Source organism: Tachyglossus aculeatus, chromosome 2 (genome assembly GCF_015852505.1).
Source record: "Tachyglossus aculeatus isolate mTacAcu1 chromosome 2, mTacAcu1.pri, whole genome shotgun sequence".
Taxonomy (NCBI): domain Eukaryota; kingdom Metazoa; phylum Chordata; class Mammalia; order Monotremata; family Tachyglossidae; genus Tachyglossus; species Tachyglossus aculeatus.
The window spans coordinates 163,446,313-163,472,493 of NC_052067.1; the positions used below are offsets into that span (position 1 = coordinate 163,446,313).

The following is a 26,181-nucleotide window of genomic DNA, read 5'->3' on the forward strand; positions in this document are numbered from 1 at the left end:
GGCCTAAGAGGCAGAAGGACCTGGGTTCTAATTCCGACTCTGCCACTTGTCTGCTGTATGACCTTGGGCAAGTCCCTTCACTTCTCTGGGCCTCAGTTCCCTCATCTGTAAAATGGGGATTAAGAGTGTAAACCCTATGTGGGACAGGAACTGTATCCCAACAGCCCTTAATACAGTACTTGGCACATAGTAAGTGTTTAACAAGTACCATAACTATTATTACTATTGAGCATCTACTGCATGCAGAACACTGTATTAAGTGCTTTGGGAGCATACTATAAAATCCCATCATTCTCCAAGAGGCCTTAACTAATTAAGCTCTCATTTCTCCTACTCCCTCTCACTTCTGCATAACCCTTGAACTTGGATCTGTACCCTTTGCCATTTGTCTGCCATGTGACCTTGGGCAAATCACTTCACTTCTCTGTGCCTCAGTTCCCTCATCCGTAAAACGGGGATTAAGACTATGAGCCCCATGTGGGACAGGGACTGCATCCAACCTGATAACCTTGTATCTACCGCAGTGCTTAGAACAGTGCTTGGCACATGGTAAGCACTTAACACATCCCATTTTTATTATTATTATAATATTATATTATTATTATTATTATTATTATCATCCTACCTTCAAGAAACTTACAGTCCAACAGACTGAAGAGTTTTACTGCAACTCATTTATGACTGAATGGGGCCCTGCTGTTAGGTATGTCCCCATAGATACTATCTTACAGAAAAGGGAATTTTCAGAAGCAACCTCATGTCGGGAAAAGATCTCTTCCATGGGTCCTTTCCTCTCCACTGTCATGGCGGGCGTGAATTTCCGTTGCCACCCCCTGGAGCGGTTGCATAAGACAGGCCCTCCTAGTCCACTCCCAGAGGGCTGGAGGAAGGAGAGATGGGCCCCATCTGGAATCCACTAAAGCCAGAAACAAGGTCATCTTAGTTGAAGGAATGAACGGAGAAAGAGTCACCGATTGCATGGTGCTTTCTGGCCCTTCCTTTAAATGTAACATCCTTCAGTCGAGAACTGTAGCAGTCAATTGTATTTATTGACTTTAGTGCTTAGTTCATTCATTCATTCAATCGTATTTATTGAGCGCTTACTGTGAGCAGCGCACTGTACTAAGCGCTTGGAAAGTACAAGTTGGCAACGTATAGAGACGGTCCCTACCCAACAACAGGCTCACAGTCTAGAACGGGGAGACAGACAACAAAACAGAACACATGGACAGGTGTCAACTCGTCAGAACAAATAGAATTAAAACTGAATTATGTTCTTGGGATTTTAGTAATTTAGTGCGTGGGAGAGGACAATACAACAGAGTTGGTAGACCTGTCCCTGCCCACAAGGCAGGCAATGCACTAAGTGCTGGCGTAGATTGCATGTCTACTTGTTTTGTTTTGTTGTCTGTCTCCCCCTTCTAGACTGTGAACCCTTTGTTGGGTAGGGATTGTCTCTATCTGTTGCCAAATTGTACTTTCCAAGCACTTAGTACAGTGCCCTACACACCGTAAGCACTCAGTAAATATGATTGACTGACTGAGTGAATGAATAACAAGCTAATCAAGTGGGACACAGTCCATATCCCACATGGAGCTCAGAGTCTTAAACCCCATTTTACAGATGAGGTAACTGAGGTACAGAGAAGTAAAGTGACTTGCCCAAGGTCACACAGCAGACAAGAGGCGGATCTGGGTCCTACCATTTCCAGGCAGCCGCAGCAACATTGCTTAAGCATCTCAGTGTAGGAACTTGCAGGTATTTCACTGCAGCCTATTTCTGGGATCCAGAGAGCCATTACACATGTGTGTGCAAATCAAATGTGGACATCCCTGGGAATTGTACAGCCATGGAGATTGGATTGCCACAGAAAAAGCAGGGGTTCTTTTTCTGGTTTTCCTTAGAATTCTCTCTAGCTCCAGATTTCCCTCCTGAACTATCAACTTACTAAGAGGAGGGAACGTGTTTACCAACTCTGTTCTATTGTACTCTCCCAAGCCTTAGTTCACTGATCCCTACACAGTAAGTGTTAAATAAATACTATCGATTGATTGAGTGCTCTAATGGTCAGGGGAAATCTGGCGGGCACTTGGTCCAGAATTCACCCACTCCCCTACTCCGACTCCAAAGGTCCAAGGGGAACTTTACTCCTAGGACATCACTTATTAATAGTAATATTTAATGAGTAATAATAATAAATTATTATTAATTGGAACTAATTATTATTATGGTATTTGTTAAACACTTACTATGTTCATTCATTAATTCAGATCATATTCATTGACTGCCTAGTGTGGTACTAAGCACTTGGAAAGTACAATTCAGCAATAAAAAGAGACAGTCGTACCCACACGGGGTTTACAGCCTAGGGGGAAGGCAGACATCAAAACGAGTAAACAGGCATCAATATAAATAAAAAGAATTATGGATATATACATAAGTGTTGGGGGATGGGGAGCAGGGGGAAGAGCAAAGGGAGTGAATCAAGGCGATGCAGAAAGGAGTGTGAGATGAGGAAAAGTGGGGCTTAGTCTGGGAAGGCCTCTTGGAGGAGGTGAGCCTTTAGTAGGCATTTGAAGTGGGGAAGGGTGATTCTTTGGCAGATTTGAGGAGGAAGGGTGTTCCAGGTCAGAGGTGGGCAAGGGGTCTACAGTGGGGCAGGCAAGAACAAGTTACAGTGAGGAGGTTAGCGGTAGCAGAGGAGCGGAGTATGCGGGCTGGGATGTAGAAGGAGAGAAGGGAGGTGAGGTAGAAAGGGGCAAGGGGATGGAGAGCTTTGAAGCTAATAGTGAGGAGTTTTTGTTTGATATGGAGGTTGATAGGCAACCACTGGAGATTTTTGAGAAGGGGGTGACATGCCCTGATGGTTTCTGTTGAAAGATAATCCGGGCAGCAGAGTGAAGTATGGACTGAAGTGGAGAGAGGCGGGAGGTGGAAGGTCAGAAAGGAAGCTGATAATAATAATGATGACGGTATTTGTTAAGCGCTTGCTATGTGCCAAGCACTGGTCTAACCTCATTACCTTGTCTGTCCCATGTGGGGCTTACAATCTTAATCCCCATTTTACAGATGAGGTAACTGAGTCACAGAGAAGTTAAGTGACTTGCCCAAAGTCACCCAGCTGACTAGTGGTGGAGTCCGGAGGCAGGATTAGAACCCACGACCTCTGATGCCCACGCCCAGGTTCTTTTCATTAAGCTACAGGATGAGTGAGTGTACTTAACGTGGTAGCAGTTTGGATAGAGAGGAAAGGACAGATCTTGGCGATGTTGTGAAGGTGAGACCGGCAGGATTTGGTGACAGATTGGATACATGGGGTGAATGCGAGAGCGGAGTCAAGGATGACATCAAGGTTGCGGGCTTGTGAGACAGGAAGGATGGTTGAGCCATCCACAGTGATGGGAAAGTTCAGAAGAGGACAGGCCCTTTCTAAGTGCTGGGGTAGATATAAGTTAATCAGGTTGAACACAGTCCCTGTCTCACATGGGGCTCGCAGTTTTAATCCCCATTTTGCAGATGAGGTCACTGAGGCACGGAAAATAATGATAATAAAAATTGTGGTATTTGTTAATCCCTTACTATGTGCCAGGCACTGTACTAAGCGCTGGGGTGAATACAAGCAAATCAGGTTGGACACAGTCCCAGTCACACTTGGAGCTCACAATCTTCATCCCCATTTTACAGATGAGGGAACTGAGGCACGGAAAAGTAAAGTGACTCCCCCAAAGCCACAGAGCAGACAAGTGGCAGAGGCAGGATTGGAACCCATGAGCTTGTGACTCCCAGGCCCCCGCTCTATCCACTATGCCACACTGCTTCTCCGCACAGTTTTCAGCCCCACAGTGAACCACCACCTGGTCGGAACCTTCTTCTAGACTGTGAGCCCACTGTTGGGTAGGGACCGTCTCTATATGTTGCCAACTTGTACTTCCCAAGCGCTTAGTACAGTGCTCTGCACACAGTAAGCGCTCAATAAATACAATTGAATGAATGAATGAGTGAATGAACCTTGAAGGCTGAAACCAACGGTGCCGGGAGAGAGAAATGAAAGGTCTCGGTTTCAAACCATTCAATAAATAAGAGGAATCCTTATGGCCATCGTTTGCCCTTAAGTGAACAAGACCAATTATCACCTGTGGGAAGCCAGGTCTTTGAGCATCAACGTTTATAAAGCTCAATCCCTAAGAATGATGGAAACCAAAGTGGCGGATAAGGGCAGTCCGTAGATTAGTCCAGACCACTGCATCAGTCACCATAAAGGAGAAGCATGGGAAACAGCGTGGTAGAGTGGATAGAGCATGGGCCCAGGAGTCAGACGGTCTTGGGTTCTAATCCCGGCTCCGCCACTTGTCTGCTCTGTGACCTTGGGCTAGTCGCTTCACATTTCTGGCCCTCAGTTGCCTCATCTGGAAAATGGGGATCGAAACTCTGAGCCCCACCTTGGGCAGGGACTGTGTCCGACCCAAGTTGCTTGTATCCATCCCAGCGCTTAGTACAGTGCCTGGCACAGTGTAAGTTCTTAACAATACCACAGCTATTATTATTATTGGGCTCATTGGGGGCAAGAAATGTGTCCGCCCTCATTTTTGTATCCTACTCTCCCAAGGGCTTAGTACAGTGCTCTGCATCTTCATTCATTCCTTCATTCAAATACTAACATTATTATTATTATTTATTGAATGCTTACTGTATTCAAAGGGGTAAGAACCCAGGATTAAAACCCAGGTCCTCCTGACGTCCAGGCTCTATCCTGAAAGAATAAAATGAGATCATTGATCTATAGTGCTTTAGGATGAATCCATCAATTAATTATATTAACTGAGTGTATACTGTGTGGAGACTACTGTTCTAAGTACTGGAGAGAGTATAGCATGACCTAGTGGAATTTGCATGGGCCTGGGTGGTCAGAAGACCTGAAACCTGATTCCAGCTCACCTACTTGTCTACCATGTGACTTCAGGTAAGTCACTTAACTTCTCTGGGCCTCAGTTCTCTCAACTGCACAATGGGGATTCAGTTCCTACTAAGACTGTGAGCTGTATATGGGACCTGACTATGTTGTATCTACCCCCCAGCTTAGTGCAGTGCTTGGCACATACTAGGCATATAATAAATGCCATTATTATTTATTATTATTATTATTATTTTAATACAGTGAAGTGGGGAGACACAATCTATGCCCGCAAGGAGCTTATAGTCTAGAAGAGAAAACAGTCATTAAAATAAATTACAGATGGAGAAGCAGCATTGCTTAGTGGAAAGAGCACAGACTTGGGAGTCAGAGGTCATGGGTTCTAATCCCGTCTCTGCCACTTATCAGCTGTGTGACTTTGGGCAAGGCACTTAACTTCTTTTTGCCTCAGTTACCTCATCTGTAAAATAGGGATCAAGACTGTGAGCCCACATGGGACATCTTGATTACCTTGTATCTACCCCAGTGCTTAGAACAGTGCTTGGCACAAAGCGCTTAACAAATACCATCATTATTATTATATATACATAAGTTCCGTGGGGCTGAGGGTGAGGTAACTATCAAGTGCCTAGGTGGTAGAAATCCAAGTACATAGGCAATGCAGAAGGGAGGACAGGTAGGGAAATAATGATAGTAATAATGATAATAATAATTGTGGTACTTGTTAAGCGTTTACCAAGTTCCAGGAACTGAACTAACCTGTGGAGTAGGTACAGGATAGTCAGGTCCCATGTAGTGCTCACAGTTTTAGTTGAAATTTGAATCCCCTTATGCAGCTGAGAGAACTAAGGCACAGAGAAGTTAAGTAACTTACCCAAGGTCACACAGTAAGCACTGGGGTAGATACAAGGTAATCAGATTGGACACAGTCCCAGTTCCACATAGGGCTCATAGTCTTAATCCCCATTTACAGATGAGGTAACTGAGGCACAGAGAAGCTAAGTGACTTGTCCGAGATCACCCAACAGACTAATGGCAGAGCCAGGATTAGAACCCATTTCTTTCTGGATCCCGGGCCTGTGCTCTGGACTTAGGGAAAATAAGTGTTGGATAAATTTCCAGGTACTACAGACTTGAGCATCACTTGGTGTCAGTGGTCCAAACCTCTTTAGGATGCCCAAAAACAGAATACGAGATACCTTTCCACCTTCTCTGAAATAGAGAGCAATGTTTAACTCTGACCTAACTCCATCCATCCTTACCTTTTGGTATTTGCCATTGCCAGCGTTCCGCCTTTGGTTTTTAATGTTGATGTTCTTGCTCCATGGCTGGGTTTTCTCCCAGTTAACTGTGGCAGTTAATCCTTCTGCATGGAACTTTTGTTATGCAGCCTCTTTTTTTTTGGTATTTGTTAAGTGCTTACTATGTTGCAGGAACTGTACTAAGCACTGGGATAGAGGCAAGATAATCAGGTTGGGCACAGTCCATGTCCCACATGGAGCTCACAGTCTTAATCCCTATTTTCCAGGTGAGGTAACTGAGGCACAGAGAAGTGACGTGACTTACCCAAGGTCACACAGCAGACAAGGGTCAGAACTCAGGATTAGAACCCAGGTCCTCCTGACTCCCAAGCCCAGGCTGTAGCCACTAGACCTCGCTGCTTCCGACATTCATCTTGCTGGGCTCCAGAGGGAACAGAACAGTCAGTCAGTCAGTCAGTCAGTCGCATTTATTGAGTACTTACCAAGTACAGTTCACTGTACTAAGCACTTGGGAGAGTACATTTCCCTGCCCACAATGAGCTTATAGTCTAGAGGGGGATACAGACAATAAATATAAAGAAATAAATGACAGATATGGACATAAGTGCTGTGGGGCTGGGAGGCAGGATGAATAAAGGGAGCAAGACAGGGCAACGCAGAAGGGAGTGGGAAAAGAGGAAAGGAGAGCTTAGTCGGGGAAGGCCTCTTGGAGGAGATAGGCCTTCAATAAAACATTCAAGGAAGGGAGAGTCAAGAGTCCAAGTGACTCATTACAAACCAGTTGCACGATAATCATTTCCCTCAGGCAGACTCTCGGGCTCAAGTCTTCTTGACTGGACTGAGGCTTGTCTGTCATTAACGAAAGTCATCAGCAGCAGCAGCATGGCTTAGTGGAAAGAGCCCGGGCTTGGGAGTCAGAGGACGTGTGTTCTAATCCTGGCTCTGCCACTTGTCTGCTGTGTGACCTTAGGCAAGTCACTTAACTTTTCTGTGCCTCAGTTTCCTCATCTGTAAAATGGGGATTAAAAATGTGAGCCCCACGTGGGACAACCTGATTACCCTGTATCCCCCCGCAGTGTTTAGAACAGTGCTTGGCACATAGTAAGCACTTAACAAATACCATCATTATTATTGTTATTGTCATCATCATCATTCTAATATCCCCCATTGCAATGTAAACTCCTCTTAGGCAGGGAATGTGCCAGAAAGATATGTACAGTCATTCATTCATTCATTCAATTGTATTTATTGAGCTCTTACTATGTGCAGAGCCCTGTACTAAGTGCCTGGAAAGTGCAATTCAGCAACAAAGAGAGACAATCCCTGCCCACCATGGGCTACAGTCAAGTAAATAGGCATCAATATAAATAAATAGAATTCAAGATAGGTATATACATCGGAACAAGTAAAATGGGCATTAATATAAATAAATAGAATTATAGGTATGTACATATATACACAAGTGCTGTGGGGCGGGGAGGAGGGGTAGAGCAAAGGGAACAAGTTGGGGTGAGGTGGCAGGGAGGAAGTGCTGAGAAAAAGGGGGGCTTGGTCTGGGAATATCACTATATCACCATATGCTGCTGATTCCCCCTGTAATTTCTTTTAATGTCTGTCTCCTTACTAGATTGTAAGCTTCTTGAGGGCTGGGCTCATGCTTACCAACTTCTCTGTACTTCCCAAATCATCTCCACACAGAGTAATCGCTCAGCAAATACTATCAATCGATTGTCTGATCTCTAAGACTCTTAGGTGACATCACTGGCTCTCTCATAATAATAATAATAATGGTATTTGTTAAGCCCATAGTATGTGCCAAGCACTGTTCTAAGCACTGACATTTTGCAACTCTTTTTGGGAACTGTTTCCCCAGGTCATGAAGACGTACCACATGTATCACGCGGAGAGCATCAGCGCAGAGAGCAAGCTGAAAGAGGCTGAGAAACAAGAGGAGAAGCAGATTGGAAGGTCAGGTGACCCCGTCTTTCACATTCGCCTGGAAGAGAGGCACCAGAGGCGGAGTTCTGTGAAGAAGATCGAGAAGATGAAGGAAAAGGTAGGTGGTGATGGATTTGAGATTCTTCTTCACTGCAGCCAGTTCTCCTTAAATTTTTTTATGGTATTTGTTTAGCACTACCTACGGGCCAGGCACTGTATTAAGTGTTGGGGTAGGTACAATTTAATCAGGTTGGACACAGTCCCTGTCCGACATAATAATAATAATGTTGGTATTTGTTAAGCGCTTACTATGTGCCAAGCACTGTTCTAAGCACTGGGGTGGATACAAGGTAATCAGGTGGTCCCACGTGGGGCTCACGGTCTTCATCCCCATTTTACAGATGAGGGAACTGAGGCCCAGAGAAGTTAAGTGACTTGCCCAAAGTCACACGGCTGACAAGTGGCGGAGCTGGGATTTGAACCCATGATCTCTGACTCCAAAGCCCGGGCTCTTTCCACTGAGCCACACTGCTTCCCTACATTGGGCTCGCAGTCTTAATCCCCATTTTATAAATGAGGTAACTGAGGCACAGACAAGTGATGTGACTTGCCCAAGGTCACACAGCAGCCAAGTGGCGGAGCTGAGATTGGAGCCCAGGTCCTTCTGACTCCCAGGCCTGGCCGGGAGCTATCCGCTAGATCATGCTGCTTTTCCTAAAATGCGGGACTTGAGCCCCTCTGGCCCCATCTAATAAAGCGATTCTTTCGATATTGCGGTGTGCTGTATCCAAACAGACTCCTGCTGAACATCCCCTGAGTCTCTGACAAAGTTCTAGCTAAAATACCCGTCATGGAAGAACTGAGATAATCTCACTCTCTCTAAGAATTCTCTAGGGATAAAATATTTGCCTTAGTTGAATCCATATATCTCTGGAAAGGAAGAGTATTCCATAAGATAAAAAGGACCTGGGTTCTAATCCCAGCTCTGCCAGCTGTCTGTTGTGTGACCTTGGGCAAATTACTTCACTTCTCTGTGCCTCAGTTGTTTCATCTGTAAAATGGGTATTAAGACCGTGAGCCCCATGTGGGATAAAGACTGTGGCCAGCCAGATTAGCTTGTATCTACCCCTGTGCTTAGTACAGTGGCTGGCACGTAGTAAAATGCTTGACAGGTACCATTAAAAGGAAAAGAATAAAAAAGAGTCATGTAACTGCCACTGGACAGCACTATGTTAAATACAAAATATTCCTCTCAAGATCTAGAAAAGATGGATTTTTAAGTGAAGAATTTTCATTGCAAATTGGCCCAAATTCAAACACATTATATTTTTCCCGGTCATTGGGTAGGAAAAGCTTGTTGTTTTTTAGATCAGATTCAGAATGCCTTTTTCTCTAAACATTTTCTAAATTATTGGAAGCATATTTCAGTTCATTAAAATTCCCATCCATCTGTGTGTTTGGGTTTTAAAATAAGTTGAGGTAATTTTGCTTTCTTATCTCAATGCCTGCATATTCCTCCCTTCCAGCGCCAAGCCAAGTACTCTGAGAACAAGCTGAAATCTATTAAGGCCCGGAACGAGTATCTTCTAACACTTGAAGCAACCAACGCCTCGGTTTTCAAGTATTATATTCACGACCTTTCCGATCTGATTGATGTAAGTTCTCGAATTTGGGCTGTCTCTTACATGTGTCAGAATAGAAGAGACACAAATGGTCAATGTTGCCATTTTGTGTTATGTTTATGTAATAACAAAGCAGCATGGCCTGGTGGAAAGGAGTTGGGTCTGGGAATCAGAGGACCTGGGTCCTAATCCCAGCTCTGCCACTTGTCTGCCATGGGACCTTAGGTAAGTCACTTCTCTTCTTCGGGCCTCAGTTCCCTCATCTGTAAAATGGGGATTGAGACTGTGAGCCCCATGTGGGGCAGGGATGATGTCCAACCAGGTCGGCCTGTAGCTACTCCAGCACTTAGAATAGTGCTTGACCCATAGTAAGAGCCTAACAAATACCATTATCATTATTATGTTCTCCATGGTCGCAGCCACTTGGATGAGGAAGAAGAGTCAAATTTTGGCAAAGGGGTTAAAATCAGAGCACAAGGCCCTAATGTTTCCATTCATTAAGCCTGTCAGTCAGTCAGTCCATCGATCATATTTACTGAGCGCTTACTGGGTGCAGTACACTGTACTAAGCACTTGGGCAAGTACAACAGAACAATATAACAGACACATTCCCTGCCCACGGCCAGCTTATCATTGAGGTCTAGGAGAGGCAGTTTATTTGCATTTGGAAAGAGAGCTTTGTGGGAAGACTTTCAGTACTTTAAAGTACTTTCACAGTGGTGAAGCCAGAGTTCAATCCAAAACCCTTGCTCACTACATGGAGCCAAAGCACTGGCATCGGAAGGATGTAACAGGTATTAGTCATCCTTGCAGTGCAGTTTCTAGGCTGTTAATTGCTCCCCTTGGAAGGGCTCGGTTGTTTTGGAGCTGAGAGGAAAATTGTTTAAACCGTTGTAGGATATTGCAGCTGACTTACCCACAGCTGCTGCTCTCATAGGCTTTATGGTGTCTTCTCATTAGTCCTTCGTGCAGAGTGAAGTTGAAATGAAGTTTATCCTTTGCAATGAGCCATCTTTACTTGGTTATTGATTTTTTTGATTCAGTCGATCGTTTCGGCAGCATAATAATAATACTGGTATTTGTTAAGCGCTTACCATGTCACCAAGCTCTTTTCTGAGCGCTGAGGTAGATACAAGGTCGTGAGGTTGTCCCACATGGGGCTCACAGTCTTAATCCCCCTTTTACAGATGAGGTAACTGAGACACAGAGAAGTGAAGTGACTTCCCCAAAGTCATACAGCTGATAAGTGGCAGAACGGGATTAGAACCCATGACCTCTGACTCCCAAGGTCGTGCTCTTTCTGCTAAGCCATGCTGCTTTGTTTGTGTCTACAGGCCTCGAGTATCATGAAGTTGGTTCGAAGATGACTTATTCAGAGTTCAGCGTTGGCTTAAAGAGTTTAATGCGGAATCTGCCTCTTGGAAATTTCTTTAACCTTTTTGAGCATATGCCTTCTGATGGTAGATCTTCATTAGATATGGGCCTTGGTTGAGACAGAGACATGAATAATAATTGTGGCATTTGATAAGCACCTACTAAGCTCCAAGCACTGTGTGCTAAGCATTTGGGGTAATAATAATAATTGTGATATTAGTTAAGAGCTTACTACGTGCCAGATGCTATACTGAACGCTGGGGCACACACAAGCTAATCAGATTGAACACAGTCCACGTCCCACATGGGGCTCATAGTCTTAATCCCCATTTTATAGATGAGGAAACTGTAAAGCAGAGAAGTTAAGTGCCTTGCCTGAGATCACAAAGCAGACAAGTGGCAGAGCAGTGTGGCTTAGAGGAAAGAGCACAGGCTTGCGAGTCAGAGGATGTGGGTTCTAATCCTGCCTCTGCCACGTCTCTACTGTGTGACTTTGGGCGAGGCATTTAACTTCTCTGTGCCTCAGTTACCTCATCTGTAAAGTGGGGATTAAGACTGTAAACCCCACGTGGGACAACCTGATTACCTTGTATCTCCCCCAGCATTTAGAACAGTGCTTGGCATATGGTAAGCGCTTAACAAATACCAACATCATCAATGGTATTTTTTGTGTGTACTTGCTATGTGCAGAGCACTGTTCTAAGGGCTTGGGAGAGTACAGTAGGGCAATATCTACAATACAATAGAGCCTGTAGATAGATCCCAGCCCTCAAGGCGTTTACAGTCTCTTACAATCCCATCTCTGCCTCTCCCCTTCCCCCTCTTCCAGGAAACATTCCTTGAAGAGTGTCAGTATTTACAATCCTGTCTAGACAATAGCTACCATCAGCACTTTGGTTATTTATATAATAATAATAATAATAATAATGATGATGGCATTTGTTAAGCACTTACTATGTGCAAAGCACTGTTCTAAGCGCTGGATCCGTCCTCAGCCCTTATGTCTTCTCTTGTCGTATGCCACTGAGTCATTTCCAACCCATAGCAACAACACTGACACTTCTCTCCCAGAACACCCCACTCTCCATCTGCAGTCGTTCTGGTAGTGGAGCCATAGAGTTTTCTTGGTAAAAATCCAGAAGTGGTTTGCCATTGCCACCTTCCATGCAGTCAACTCGAGCCTCCGCCCTCAACGCTCTCCCATGCTGCTGCTGCCCAGCATGGATGAGTTTTGACTTGTAGCAGATTGCCTTCCACTTGCTAGCCACTGCCCAAGCTAGGAATATTCCGGACTGGGTAGGCTTCTGCGTGACTCTCCCTCCCATAGCCAAAACTCATAGATGCCTGGAAACTCTCCAGGTGCGACCCTGAGAGGGGTGCTCTGCACGTAGTACAACTTGTGCTTCCCAAGCGCTTAGTACATTGCTCTGCACACAGTAAGCGCTCAATAAATATGATTGAATGAATGCTAAATAGTGTTGGTGATGATGACCCTGATGTGAGCATATTTGCTAGATAAAAGTGCTTCCTATGTGTCAAGTACTGTTCTAAGTGTAGGCACTACTCTAGACTTCTCTAGACTGTCAGCTTGTTGTGGGCATAGACTGTGCCTAACAACTCTGTTATACTGTACTCTCCCGAGTGCTTACTACAGTGGTCTGCACACAGTAAGTGCTCAATAAACAGTATGTGCTCAATAAATACATTTATTTATCAACACGTTGATTGATTTCTGAGTTAGATATAAGTAGGTCAGGTTGGACACAGTTTTGACTTGTAGCAGATTGCCTTCCACTCTCTAGCCACTGGCCAAGCTAGGAATGGAATGGACAGGCCTCTGCTTGACTCTCCCTCCTGCAGCCGAGACCGGTAGAGGACTGGAAACTCTCCAGGGGCGACCCTGGGAGGGGTCAGCCCTTATAAGTATATTCAATTCTGACTCTCTCTATCTCATCCTAATGTATTATTTCTGCTCCATGTTCTCTGTTTCTCCTTCCTCCTCCCTCCGCTATCTGTAAAGAATTTTTATCAGGCCGTCCACCCCATTAGAGTTCAAGCTCTTCGAGAGCAGGGAATGTTGTAGTGTTTTCCAAAGCGCTTAATACAGTCATTCATTTTTTCAATCATATTTATTGAGTGTTTACTGTGTACAAAGCACTATACTAAGCATGCATTCATTCATTCAATCGTATTTTTTGAGCACTTACTGTGTGCAGAGTACTGTACTAAGTGCTTGGGAAGTACAAGTCGGCAACTTATAGAGACAGTCCCTACCCAGCAACGGACTCACAGTCTAGAAGGGGGTGACAAACAAAAAAACAAAACATGTAGTTAGGTGTCAAAATCGTCAGAACAAATAATAATAATAATAATGGCATTTATTAAGCATTTACTATGTGCAAAGCACCATTCTGGGGAGGTTACAAGGTGATCAGATTGTCCCACAGGGTGCTCACAGTCTTCATCCCCATTTTACAGATGAGGTAACTGAGGCACAGAAAAGTTATGTGACTTTCCCAAAGTCACACAGCTGACAATTGGTGGAGCCGGGATTTGAACCCGTGACCTCTGACTCTAAAGCCCATGCTCTTTCCACTGGTCCATGCTGCTTAGCTATATGCACATCATTAACAAAATAAATAGAATAGTAAATATGTACAAGTAAAATAGAGTAATAAATCTGTACAAATATTTACAAGTGCTGTGGGAAGGGGAAGGAGGGGGGGGGGATGGGGAGGAGGAGAGGAAAAAGGAGGCTCAGTCTGGGAAAGTCTCCTGGAGAAGGTGACTTCTCAGTAGGGCTTTGAAGGGAGGAAGAGAGCTAGCTTGGCAGATGTGCGGAGGGAGGGCATTCCAGGCCAAGGGAAGGATGTGGGCAGGGGGTCGACGGCAGGACAGGTGAAAACGAGGCCCAGTGAGGAGGTTAGCGGTGGCAGAGGAGTGGAGGGTGTGGGCTGGGCTGGAGAAGGAGAGAAGGGAGGTGAGGTAGGAGGGGGCGAGGCAATGGAGAGCCTTGAAGCTGAGTGAGGAGTTTTTGCTTGATTCGTATGTTGACAGGTAGCCAGTGGAGATTTTTGAGGAGGGGAGTAACATGCCCAGCGCGTTTCTATACAAAGCATTTCTGTACTCTCCCACAGCACTTGGGATAGTACACTACGACAACATACAGATGCATTCCCTGCCCAAAATGAACTCACAGTCTAGAGGGGTAATAATTAATTTGGCATTTGTTACCAAAGCGCTGGGGTAGACACAAGCAAATTGGATGGACACAGTCCCTGTCCCACAAGGGGCTCACAGTCTCAATTCCCATTTTACAGATGAGGTAACTGAGGCCTAGAGAAGTGAAGTGGTTGTCCCAAGGTCTGTCAGCAGACAAGTGGAGGAGCCAGGATTAGAACCCATGACCTTCTGACTCCCGGGCCCATGCTGTATCCACTAAGCCATACTCACTAGGCACTTAATGAACAAGTTTGATTCAGTCAGTCAATCAATGGTATTTAGTCAGTGCTTAATCAATCAATCAATCAATCAGTCGTATTTATTGAGCGCTTACTATGTGCAGAGCACTGTACTAAGCGCTTGGGAAGTACAAATTGGCAACACATAGAGACAGTCCCTACCCAACAGTGGGCTCACAGTCTAAAAGGGGGAGACAGAGAACAGAACCAAACATACCAACAAAATAAAATAAATAGGATAGAAATGTACAAGTAAAATAAATAAATAAGTAAATAAATAGAGTAATAAATATGTACAACCATATATACATATATACAGGTGCTGTGGGGAAGGGAAGGTGGTAAGATGGGGGGATGGAGAGGGGGACGAGGGGGCATATCAAGGAGGGTAACCGTAAACCTGCTCTCCCAAACGCCCTCCACAGCCTCCAGTGGAGACAAAGCTAAGATGGAACCAATTCGATCCCAAGCTTGCTCAGGTTGGGTTTTTTTCCTCTTTTTTGTGGTATTTATCAATCAAACAATTGTATTTATTAAGTGCTTACTGTGTGCAAAGCACTGTACTAAGCACTTGGCAGAGTACAGTACAACAGCTCTCTTCCTCCTTTCAAAGCCCTACTGAGAGCTCACCTCCCCCAAGAGGCCTTCCCAGACTGAGGCCCTTTTTTCCTCTCCTCCTCCCCATCCCCCTCGCCCTATCTCCTTCCCCTCCCCTCAGCACCTGTATATATGTTTGTACAGATTTATTACTCTATTTATTTTACTTGTACATATTTACTATTCTATTTATTTTGTTAATGGTGTGCATTTTGCTTTACTTCTTTTTGTTCTGACGACTTGACACCTGTCCATGTTTTGTTTTTTTGTCTGTCTCCCCCTTCTAGACTGTGAGCCTGTTGTTGGTCAGGGACCATCTCTATATGTTCCCAACTTGTACTTCCCAAGCGCTTAGTACAGCGCTTTGCACACAGTAAGTGCTCAATAAATACAAATGAATGACTGAATGAATGAACAGCAAACAGACACATTCCCTGCCCACAACGAACTCAATATGTGAGGGGGAGACAGACATTAATATATATAAATAAATACATACATACATAAAGAAATAAATTACAGGTATAAACATATGCTTTGGGCATGGGTGGGAGGATGAATAAGGGGAATGACTCATTCATTCATTCAGTCGCTTGCTGTGTGCAGAGCACTGTACTAAGTGCTTGGGAAGTACAAGTTGGCAACATACAGACTCAGGTGACGTAGAAGGGAGTGGGAGAAAAGGAGGGGAGGGCTTAGTCAGGGAAGGCTTTTTGGAGGAGATGTGCCTTCCAATAAAGCTTTCAAGTGAGGTAGAGCAGTTATCTGTCTGATATGAGGAGGGACAATGTTCTAGGCCAGAGGTAGGATGTGGGCGAGAGGTCAGTGGCGAGGTAGATGAGATTGAGGTAGAGTGAGAAGGTTAGCATTAGGTATTCGTTTAGCACTTACTACGTGCCAGTCACTATATTCAGCACTGAAGTAGATACAATAATCAAGTTGGCTATAGTCCCTGTCCCCTGTGGGGCTCACATCTTTAGTCCCCAATTTACAGATGAGGAAACTGAAGTGCAGTGACTTGCCCGAGGTTATACAGCGGACAACTGGTGGAGCCGGGATTAAAGCCCAGGTCCTTCTGCGTGGCTTAGTGGAAAGAGCACGGGCTTTGGAGTCAGAGGTCATGGGTTCGAGTACCGGCTCTGCCAATTGTCAGCTGTGTGACTTTGGGCAAGTCACTTCACTTCTCTGTGCCTCAGTTCCCTCATTTGTAAAATGGGGATTAAAACTGTCAGCCCCCCGTGGGACAACCTGATCACCTTGTAACCTCCCCAGCGCTTAGAACAGTGCTTTGCACAAAGTAAGTGCTTAATAAATGTCATTATTATTATTATTATTATTCTGACTCCCAGGCCCAAACTCAAGATAGTAGGCAATGCTGCTTCTCATGGTACATGGTGGGCAGTGTGCCTTGGGACAAGGAAGGTTAGGAGACCGCTGAAGGGACCATCCAGGCTTAAGGTTCTGTGAAGAGTGCTGACTGGAACATGGTTCCCCTTCCCCGAGAAATGACCTGTACCACTCTGCTTCTCACTCTAAATACCTCAGTCTCACCTATCTTGCCAACGAACACCTCGTCCACTTCCAGGTTTTGTCCTGGAATGCCCTCCCTCCTCAAATCTGACAGACAATGACTCTCCCCCAGTTCAGAGCCTTATTGAAGGCACATCTCCGAACCCTCGTCCACTTTCTGCCTCTGTCCTGGAACACCCTCCCTCCTCAAATCCGACAGACAATGACTCTCCCCAACTTCAGAGCCTTATTGAAGGCACATCTCCTAGAGGCCTTCCCTGACTAAGCCCTCTTTTCCACTTCTTCCACTCCCTTCTGCATCTCCCTGACTTGCTCCCTTTATTCATCCCCCCTCCCAGCCCCACAGCACTTATGTACGTATCTTTAATTTACTTGTTTATATTAACATCTCTCTCCCCCTCTAGACTGTAAGCTCATTGTGGGCATGGAATGTTTCTGTTTCTTGTTGTATCGTACTCTCCCAAGTACTTAGTCCAGAGCTCTGAACACAGTAAGCGCTCAATAAATATGATTGACTAACTGACTCACCTCTCAGGGTGGCACCTGGAGAGTTTCCAGTCCTCTACCAGTCTCGGCTACTTCTAGACTGTGAGCCCACTGTGGGGTAAGGACCGTCTCTATATGTTGCCAACTTGTACTTCCCAAGCGCTTAGTACAGTGCTCTGCAAACAGTAAGCGCTCAATAAATACAATTGAATGAATGAGAGGGAGAGTCAAGCAGAGACCTATCCATTCCATTCCTAGCTCGGCCGGTGGCTAGCGAGTGGCAAGCAATCTGCTACAAGTCAAAACTCACCCTTGCCTGGCAGCAGCGGCATGGGAGAGAGTCGAGAGTGGAGACTTGAGTTTACTGTGCAGAAGAAGGCAATGGTAAACCACTTGCAGATTTTTACCAAGAAAATTTTATGGATCCCCTACCAGAATGATTACAGATGGAGAGTGGGGGGTTCTGGGAGAGATGTGTCCATGGAGTCGCTATGGGTCGGAGACGATTCGACAGCATAAGACAAGACTGACTGACAGCCAGACTGACTGACCAGTACAACCATGCTGCAAACGGATGGACTGCTTGAACTACACAAGTAGAATCTTCTCCCAGGGAGGGGTTTTGATTCAGGAACTCTCACTGAATAAGTGGCACCAGTGAACTCCCTGCCGAACAAGATATAAAAATAAAACCGTAGTGCCCCTTGTCTCCACAGCCAGGGTAATTCCACTGGTCTGAAAGAGAATCTGGTTTGCTCCAGGCCCAGCACCGACTCCCAGACCATCCGACGTCTGGGCTAGGCCGGGCCAACCACCGACAAACCACAAAATCAAGTGACTGTGGAGGCCTTGGGGCAGGGGAAACTGAGGGGGAAACACACTGCTACCTTGTTTTGGGGGTTTGACTTTTTTAATGGTGCTCATTAAGTACCATTAAGTACCCATTAAGGCTTAGTTGAAAGAGCCCGGGTTGGGGAGTCAGAGGACGTGGGTTCTAATCCCGGCTCCGCCACTTGTAATAATAATGATGGCATTTATTAAGCGCTTACTATGTGCAAAGCACTGTTCTAAGCACTGGGGAGGTTACCAGGTGATCAGGTTGTCCCACGGGGGGCTCACAGTCTTAATCCTCATTTTCCAGATGGGGTAACTGAGACCCAGAGAAGTTAAGTGACTTGCCCAAAGTCACACAGCTGACAAGTGGCGGAGCCGGGATTTGAACCCATGACCTCTGACTCCAAAGCCCAGGCTCTTTCCACTGAGCCATGCCGCTTCACACTTGTCTGCTGTGTGACCTGACAAGCCACTTAACTTCTCTGTGCCTCAGTTACGTCATCTGTAAAATGGGGATTAAGACTGTGAGCCCCACCTAGGATGACCCGATTACCTTGTATTCACCCCAGCGCTTAGAACAGTGCTTGGCACATAATAAGTACTTGACAAATACCATCATTATAATTATTATTATGTCTTATGTGACATATATAATATACATTTTATATATAATAAATATATTTTATATATGCAAATAGAAGACACTTTCTCAAAAGCATTTTTGTGTCCAGAGCACAAGAGAATTCACAGGCATAATCCCTGCTCTCAGGAGTTTACAATCTAGGGGAGGATTTTTTAGACTGTGAGCCCCCTGTTGGGTAGGGACTGTCTGTATATGTTGCCAACTTGTACTTCCCAAGCACTTAGTACAGTGCTCTGCACACAGTAAGTGCTCAATAAATACGATTGATTGATTGATTGATAGGAGACAGACATTAAAGTGAATTAGAGGGAGGAAGATGGAATAAAGAGGTACTTAGAATAAAGAGGTAGTAGTAATAGTTGTAGAATAGGGGTAGATTGAAGCCGTCGAGTGCCTTAAAACCAGTGGCGAGGAGGGGATGCAGAGAGGAATTGGCCAACCAATGGAGGTTTTTGAGCAGTGGGGAGACATGCATAGAATGAAGTAAGCTCATCGTGGACAGGGAATAGTAATAATAATAATGGTATTTGTTAAGCACCTCCTATGTACCAGATGCTATATTAAGCTCTGGGGTGGATACAAGCAAATCAGGTTGGATTCAGTCCCTGTGCCGCACGGGGTTCACAGTCTCAATCCCCATTTTACAGATGAGGTAACTGAGGCAAAGAAATAAAGTGACTTGCCCAGGGCCACACAGCAGACAAATGGCATAGCAGGGATTAGACCCCATGACCCTGTGACTCTCATGCCCATGTTCTAACCACTGTGCCATGCTGCTTCCCATGTGTCTGCTAACTGTATTGTATTTATTTATATTATTATTTGTCTCCCCCACCCTAAACTATAAGCTCACTGTGGGCAGAGAATGTGAATGTGTCTATTTGTTGTACTGTACTCTCCAAGTGCTCAGTACAGTGCTCTGCACACGGTAAGTGTTCAATAAATACGATTGAATGAATGAATGAATGAGTTGAATACTCTCCCAAGCACTTAGTACAACATCCTGCACTCAGTAAGCACTTAATAAATACCATTGATCAATATTGAGTGCTTATTGTGTCCAGAGCGCTTGGGAGAGTATAATATAAGAGAGCTGGTGGACACATTCCCAAGAAAAATGATCTGGGCAACGAATCAAACAAAACCAAAACCAAGAGGCTGATGTCGTGGTCGAGATGGGAACGACCAAGCCCTGGACTCCCAGGGGTCATTTGGATGGAGAAGAAGGAATGGATCCTGGAAATGTTGTTAGAGAAGCACTGCGGCCTAGTGGAAAAAACACAGGCTTCATCCACAAAATGGGAATTCCATACCTTTCCTTCCGCCTACTTAGAAGCATCATGGCTCAGTGGAAAGAGCACGGGCTTTGGAGTCAGAGGTCATGGGTTCAAATCCTGGCTCCACCAACTGTCATCTGTGTGACTTTGGGCAAGTCACTTAACTTCTCTGTGCCTCAGTTACCTCATCTGTAAAATAGGGATTAAAACTGTGAGCCCCCTGTGGGACAACCTGATCACCTTGTAACCTCCCCAGCGCTTAGAACAGTGCTTTGCACATAGTAAGCGCTTAACAAATACCATCATTATTATTATTAGATTGGAAGCCCCAGGTGGAATAGGGACTGTGTTTGACCTGATTACCTTAGTTCTTGAGCCATAGTAAGCACTTAACACATACCACCATTATTATCATTGCTGTTGTCATTACTATTATTATCATTATTATTATGAGGAAAAACCAAGAGGATTTGGCGACAGGCTGAATGTGGGGGTTGAAGGAGAGGGAGGAGTCAAGGGCCATGATGCCTCCCTTGAGTTGAGGCCCAGGGCCAAGATGTTTTTCTGGAAAAGAGCTTTTCTCGTCTCTCTCGCCGCCAACCCCTATCCCTCATCCTCCCCTTAGCCTGGAATTTCCTCCCTCTCCATAGCCTCCAGACCACCCCTCTCCTGACCTTCAAAGCATTATTAATAATAATAATAACAATGATGGTATTTGTTAAGCACTTACTATGTGCCAAGCATTATTATGGTCACATCTCCTCCAAGAGGCCTTCCCTGATTAATCCCTCTTTTCCCCGGCTCCCTCTCTCTTCTGCGTCTTCTATGCACTTGGATCTTTGACCTTTGGGTGTCTGATCTTCTCCTCACCTTCAACCCCACAGCTATTATGTACATATCTTTAAATTATACATTATAAATTGCTTATTTATATTAATGTCTGTCTCTCCATAAGCTCATTATGAGCAGGGACTATGCTAACTCTGTTGAATTGCACTTTCCCAAGCGCTTAGTACAGTGCTCTGCACGTAATATGCGCTCAATAAATACCAGCAATGATGATAACGATGAAAGACTGTGAGCCCACTGTTGGGTAGGGACTGTCTCTATATGTTGCCAACTTGTACTTCCCAAGCGCTTAGTACAGTGCTCTGCACACAGTAAGCGCTCAATAAATACGATTGATGATGATGAATGGAAAATGGCGGTCTGGACAGTATGATGCACTTTTAATTGATTTTCCTTCTTCCCCACAAAACTGATTCAGAGCAACACTATTTTTGCAAATGCAAAAAATACTGTTCTTGGTTGTTCTTGGTTGGGTTTGTTTTGTTTTGCGTTTTGCTCCGGAGAGAGGGAGGGGAGAGGCTGCGATTGTCTGTCTTTAAATCTAGGCCAGACACAAGCTTTGCTCTAAGATCAGGCATTTCATCCTGCTATTTCTTTCCTTCCCATTTTAATTTTCCAACAATTTCCCCTGGAATTAGTACTTATAAAATAAAGCAGCTGACTGTGGTCTGTTCCCTTGCTATCACTTTGCTGTGCCTGTGTGTGTTTTCATATCTCTCTCTCTGTCTCTGTCTCTGTCTCTCTATCCAAGGCAGCAAATCACATTTTCAAGTCACATTTATTGAAATAAATCTACAAAGCCCCTTTCTTTTCATTCTTTCCCCACTGCCATTTTACTCTCAAGCTGGAGATGATTCAAAGATGGTAGTAACCCTAAGAATTATTTCTTTATTGTTTGGTTTTTAAAAAGATCTGTTGCATATTCCTGGCATGGAGAGAAAGCTGTTGTTGTTGTTGTTTTGGGTTTTTTAAATCATATTTGTTAAGCGCTTACAACATGCCAGGCCCTGTACTAAGCCCTGGGGTACATTCAAGCTAAGGAGGTTGAACACAATCCATGTCCCACATGGGGATCACAGCTTTAATCCCCATTTTTCAGATGAGGCAACTGAGGCCCAGAGAAGTAAAGTGACTTGCTCAAGATCCCATGGCAGACAAGGGGCAGAACCAGGATTAGAACCCAGGTCCTGTGACTCCCAGGCCCGAGCTCTCTTCACTAGTAGCCCTGCTGCTCCTCCTCTCTGCTTGACAGGTAGTGGGCCTCAAGTGCAGTTGAGAGGTCAATCAGTCAGTCATATTTATTGAGTACTTACTGTGTGCAGAGCACTGTACTAAGCACTTGGGAAAGTACAATGCAACAGTAAACAGTGACATCCCTTGCCCACACTGAGTTTTCAGTCTATGAGAAGCAGCGTGGCTCAGTGGAAAGAGCGCGGGCTTTGGAGTCAGAGGTCATGGGTTCAAATCCGGGCTCCGCCAATTGTCAGCTGTGTGACTTTGGGCAAGTCACTTAACTTCTCTAGGCCTCAGTTCCCTCATCTGTAAAATGGGGATTAAGACTGTGAGCCCCCCATGGGACAACCAGATCACTTTGTAACCTCTCCAGTGCTTAGAACAGTGCTTTGCACATAGTAAGCGCTTAATAAATGCCATTATTATTATTATTATTATTAGTGGGGTGGTGACAGACATTCATTCATTCATTCATTCATTCATTCATGGAATCATTCATCCATTCAATCGTATTTATTGAGCGCTTACTAAGCACTTGAAAAGTACAATTCAGCCACAAAGAGAGACATTCCCTGCCCACAGTGGGCTCACAGTCTAGAATGGGGGAGACAGACATCAAAACAAGTAAACAGACATAAATATAAATAGAATTATAGATATATATACACATCAAAACAAGTCAGTAGGCATTAATATAAATAAGTTGAATTCTAGATAAGTACATATATACACAAATGCTGTGGAGCGGGGAGGGGGTTGTAGAGCAAATGGAGTGAGTTGGGACAATGAGGGAGATCTGAGGAAAGGGGGTGCTTAGTCTGGGAAGGCCTCCTGGAGGAGGTGAGCCTTCAGTAGGGCTTTGAAGAGGGGAAGAGAGCTAGTTTGGTGGATGTGAGGAGGGAAAGGGGGAAGTGTGATTGACGGATGTGAGGAGGGAGGACCTTCCAGGCCAGGGGTAGGACATGGGCCAGTGGTCGACGGTGGGTCAGACAGAAACAAGGCACAGTGAGGTACAGACACATTCCCTGCCCACAGCATGCTTACAGTCCAGCAGGCATGTAAGCTCCTTGACCTCTCGGCAGCCTTCAACACTGCAAACCACCCCCTTCTTTTGGAAACATTATCTAACCTCGGTTTCGCTGACACTGTCCTCTCCTGGTTCTCCTCCTATCTCTCTGGCCGCTCCTTCTCAATCTCTTTCATGGGCTCCTCTGCCTCCCACCCTCTGACAGTGGGGGTCCCTCAAGGCTCAGTTCTTGGTCCCCTTCGAATCTCCATCTACACCCATTCCCTGGGAGAACTCATTCACTCCCATAGCTTTGGCTACCATCTCTATACCGATGATTCCCACATCTATCTCCATCTCCAGTCCTGATCTCTCTCCTTCTCTGCAGTCTTGCATTTCCTCCTCTCTTCAGGACATCTCTACCCGGTCCTTATCTCCTGGACAATGGGTCACCTGCTCTGACCTTGACAGTCCAGATGCTGTTGTGGATCAAAACCTCCCCCATGCTTGCTTAGAAGCAGCATGGCCTAGTGGATATAATAATAATAATAATGGTATTTGTTAAGCACTTACTACGTGCCAAGCACTGTTCTAAGCACTGGAGTAGATACAAGGTTGTCCCATGTGGAGCTCACAGTCTTAATCCCCATTTTACAGAGGAGAAATGAAGTGACTCGCCCAAAGTCACACAGCTGACAAGTGGCAGAGCCGGGATTAGAACCCAAGCCCGTACTCTTTCCACTAAGCCACGCTGCTTCTCTTGGATAGAGCCTGGGCCTGGGAGTCAAAAGGATCTGGGTTCTAATTCCGGCTCCTCTGCTTGCCTGCCGTGTGACCTTGGGTGAGTCACTGCATTTCTCTGTGCCTCAGTTCCCTCACCTGTAAAATAGGGATTAAGACTGTGAGCCCTTTGTAGGACTGGGACTGTCCAACCCTATTGACTCAGATCTACTCCAACACTTTAGAGCAGTGCTTGGCACAGAGTAAGAGCTTAACTAGTACCATAATTATTATTATGTATTATTATCTGCACTCTCCAGTTCCCTTTCAGTTTTGACAGAGCTCTTTTCTCTGTGCTTCTTCGTAAAGTGTTGCGATCTCGGATACCATGCCAGCCTGAATCGAGCACTGAGAACATACCTCTCAGCTGAGTACAACCTGGAGACCTCAAGGCACGAGGGCCTGGACATCATCGAGAATGCCGTCGACAACTTAGAGCCCCGGAGTGACAAGCAAAGATTCATGGAGATGTTCCCCGCCGCCTTCTGCCCCCCAATGAAATTTGAGTTCCAGTCCCACATGGGCGATGAGGTCAGTAATTTCAACGCCTGTAGTTTCGTCTTCCTGTGTTCATTCGCTCGTCCAGTTCATTCTGTCATATTTATTGAGCACTTACTGTGTGCTGAGCACTGTTCTAAGCTCTTGGGAGAGGGCAATACAACAATAAACAGACACGTTCCCTACCCACAACGAGTTTACATTCATTCAGTCGTATTTATTGAGTGCTTACGGTGTGCAGAGCACTGTACTAAGCGCTTGGGAAGTACAAGTCGGCAACATATAGAGACGATCCCTACCCAACAACAGGCTCACAGTCTAGAAGGGGGAGGCGGACAACAAAACAAAACATGTATGAGGTGGGGAGACAAACATTCATAGAAAGAAATAAATTGATGATTATGGTATCTGTTAAGTGCTTACTATGTGTTGCTTAGAACAGTGCTTGGCCCATAGTAAGCACTTAACAAATACCATCATCATCATACAGATCAATCAGGTTGGACACAGTCCCTGTCCCACATGGGCTCACGCTCTGAATCACCATTTTACAGATGAGGTCACTGAGGCCCAGAGAAGTGAAATGACTTGCCCCAGGTCACATAGCAGACATGTGACAGAGCCAGGATTAGAACCTAGATCCTTCTGACTCCCAAGCCTGCACTGTATTTCGAAGCCTGTATTTCTGTTTCTTCCCTTGATCATTCATTCATTCAATTCATTCAGTCATATTTATTGAGCATTTACTGTGTGCAGGGCACTGTAGTAAACAGTCGGGAGACAAGCAGCATGGCTCAGTGGTAAGAGCATGAGCTATGGAGTCAGAGGTCATGGGTTCAAATCCCAGTTCCGCCAATTGTCATCTGTGTGACTTGAGCAAGTCACTTAACTTCTCTGTGCCTCAGTTACCTCATCTGTAAAATGGGGATTAATACTGTGAGCCCCCCGTGGGACAATCTAATCACCTTGTAACCTCCCAGCGCTTAGAACAGTGCTTTGCACATAGTAAGCGCTTAATAAATGCCATCATCAATCAATCAATCAATCAATCGTATTTATTGAGCGCTTACTATGTGCAGAGCACTGTACTAAGCGCTTGGGAAGTACAAATTGGCAACACATAGAGACAGTCCCTACCCAACAGTGGGCTCACAGTCTAAAAGGGGGAGGCAGAGAACAGAACCAAACATACCAACAAAATAAAATAAATAGGATAGAAATGTACAAGTAAAATAAATAAATAAATAAATAAATAAATAAATAGAGTAATAAATATGTACAACCATATATACATATATACAGGTGCTGTGGGGAAGGGAAGGAGGTAAGATGGGGGGATGGAGAGGGGGAGAGGAATGAAGGGGCTCAGTCTGGGAAGGCCTCCTGGAGGAGGTGAGCTCTCAGCAGGGCCTTGAAGGGCGGAAGAGAACTAACTTGGCGGATGGGCAGAGGGAGGGCATTCCAGGCCCGGGGGATGACGTGGGCCGGGCGTCGATGGCGGGACAGGCGAGAACGAGGTACAGTGAGGAGATTAGCGGTGGAGGAGCGGAGGGTGCGGGCTGGGCAGTAGAAGGAGAGAAGGGAGGTGAGGTAGGAGGGGGCGAGGTGATGGAGAGCCTTGAAGCCCAGGGTGAGGAGTTTCTGCCTGATGCGCAGATTGATTGGTAGCCATTGGAGGTTTTTGAGGAGGGGAGTAATATGCCCAGAGCGTTTCTGGACAAAGATAATCCGGGCAGCAGCATGAAGTATGGATTGAAGTGGAGAGAGACATGAGGATGGGAGATCAGAGAGAAGGCTGGTGCAGTAGTCCAGACGGGATAGGATGAGAGCTTGAATGAGCAGGGTAGCGGTTTGGATGGAGAGGAAAGGGCAGATCTT

The 26,181-nt window shown here is 45.3% G+C and overlaps 1 protein-coding gene and 1 non-coding gene across 3 annotated transcripts in view; one reads left to right on the forward strand and one right to left on the reverse strand.

Moving 5' to 3' along the window:
* SRGAP1 (SLIT-ROBO Rho GTPase activating protein 1) overlaps positions 1–26,181 on the forward strand; it is a 333,891-nt gene that overhangs the window by 229,259 nt on the left and 78,451 nt on the right. For both annotated transcript variants that reach the window (XM_038766001.1, XM_038766002.1), the window contains exons 5-7: positions 8,049–8,231; positions 9,640–9,768; positions 24,115–24,336. In XM_038766001.1, coding sequence (XP_038621929.1) covers positions 8,049–8,231; positions 9,640–9,768; positions 24,115–24,336 — 534 coding nt within the window. The remainder of the gene's footprint in view (positions 1–8,048; positions 8,232–9,639; positions 9,769–24,114; positions 24,337–26,181) is intronic.
* LOC119924760 lies at positions 12,882–13,019 on the reverse strand. The gene has a single exon (XR_005449456.1). It is a non-coding gene; the product is annotated as a small nucleolar RNA SNORA7 (small nucleolar RNA).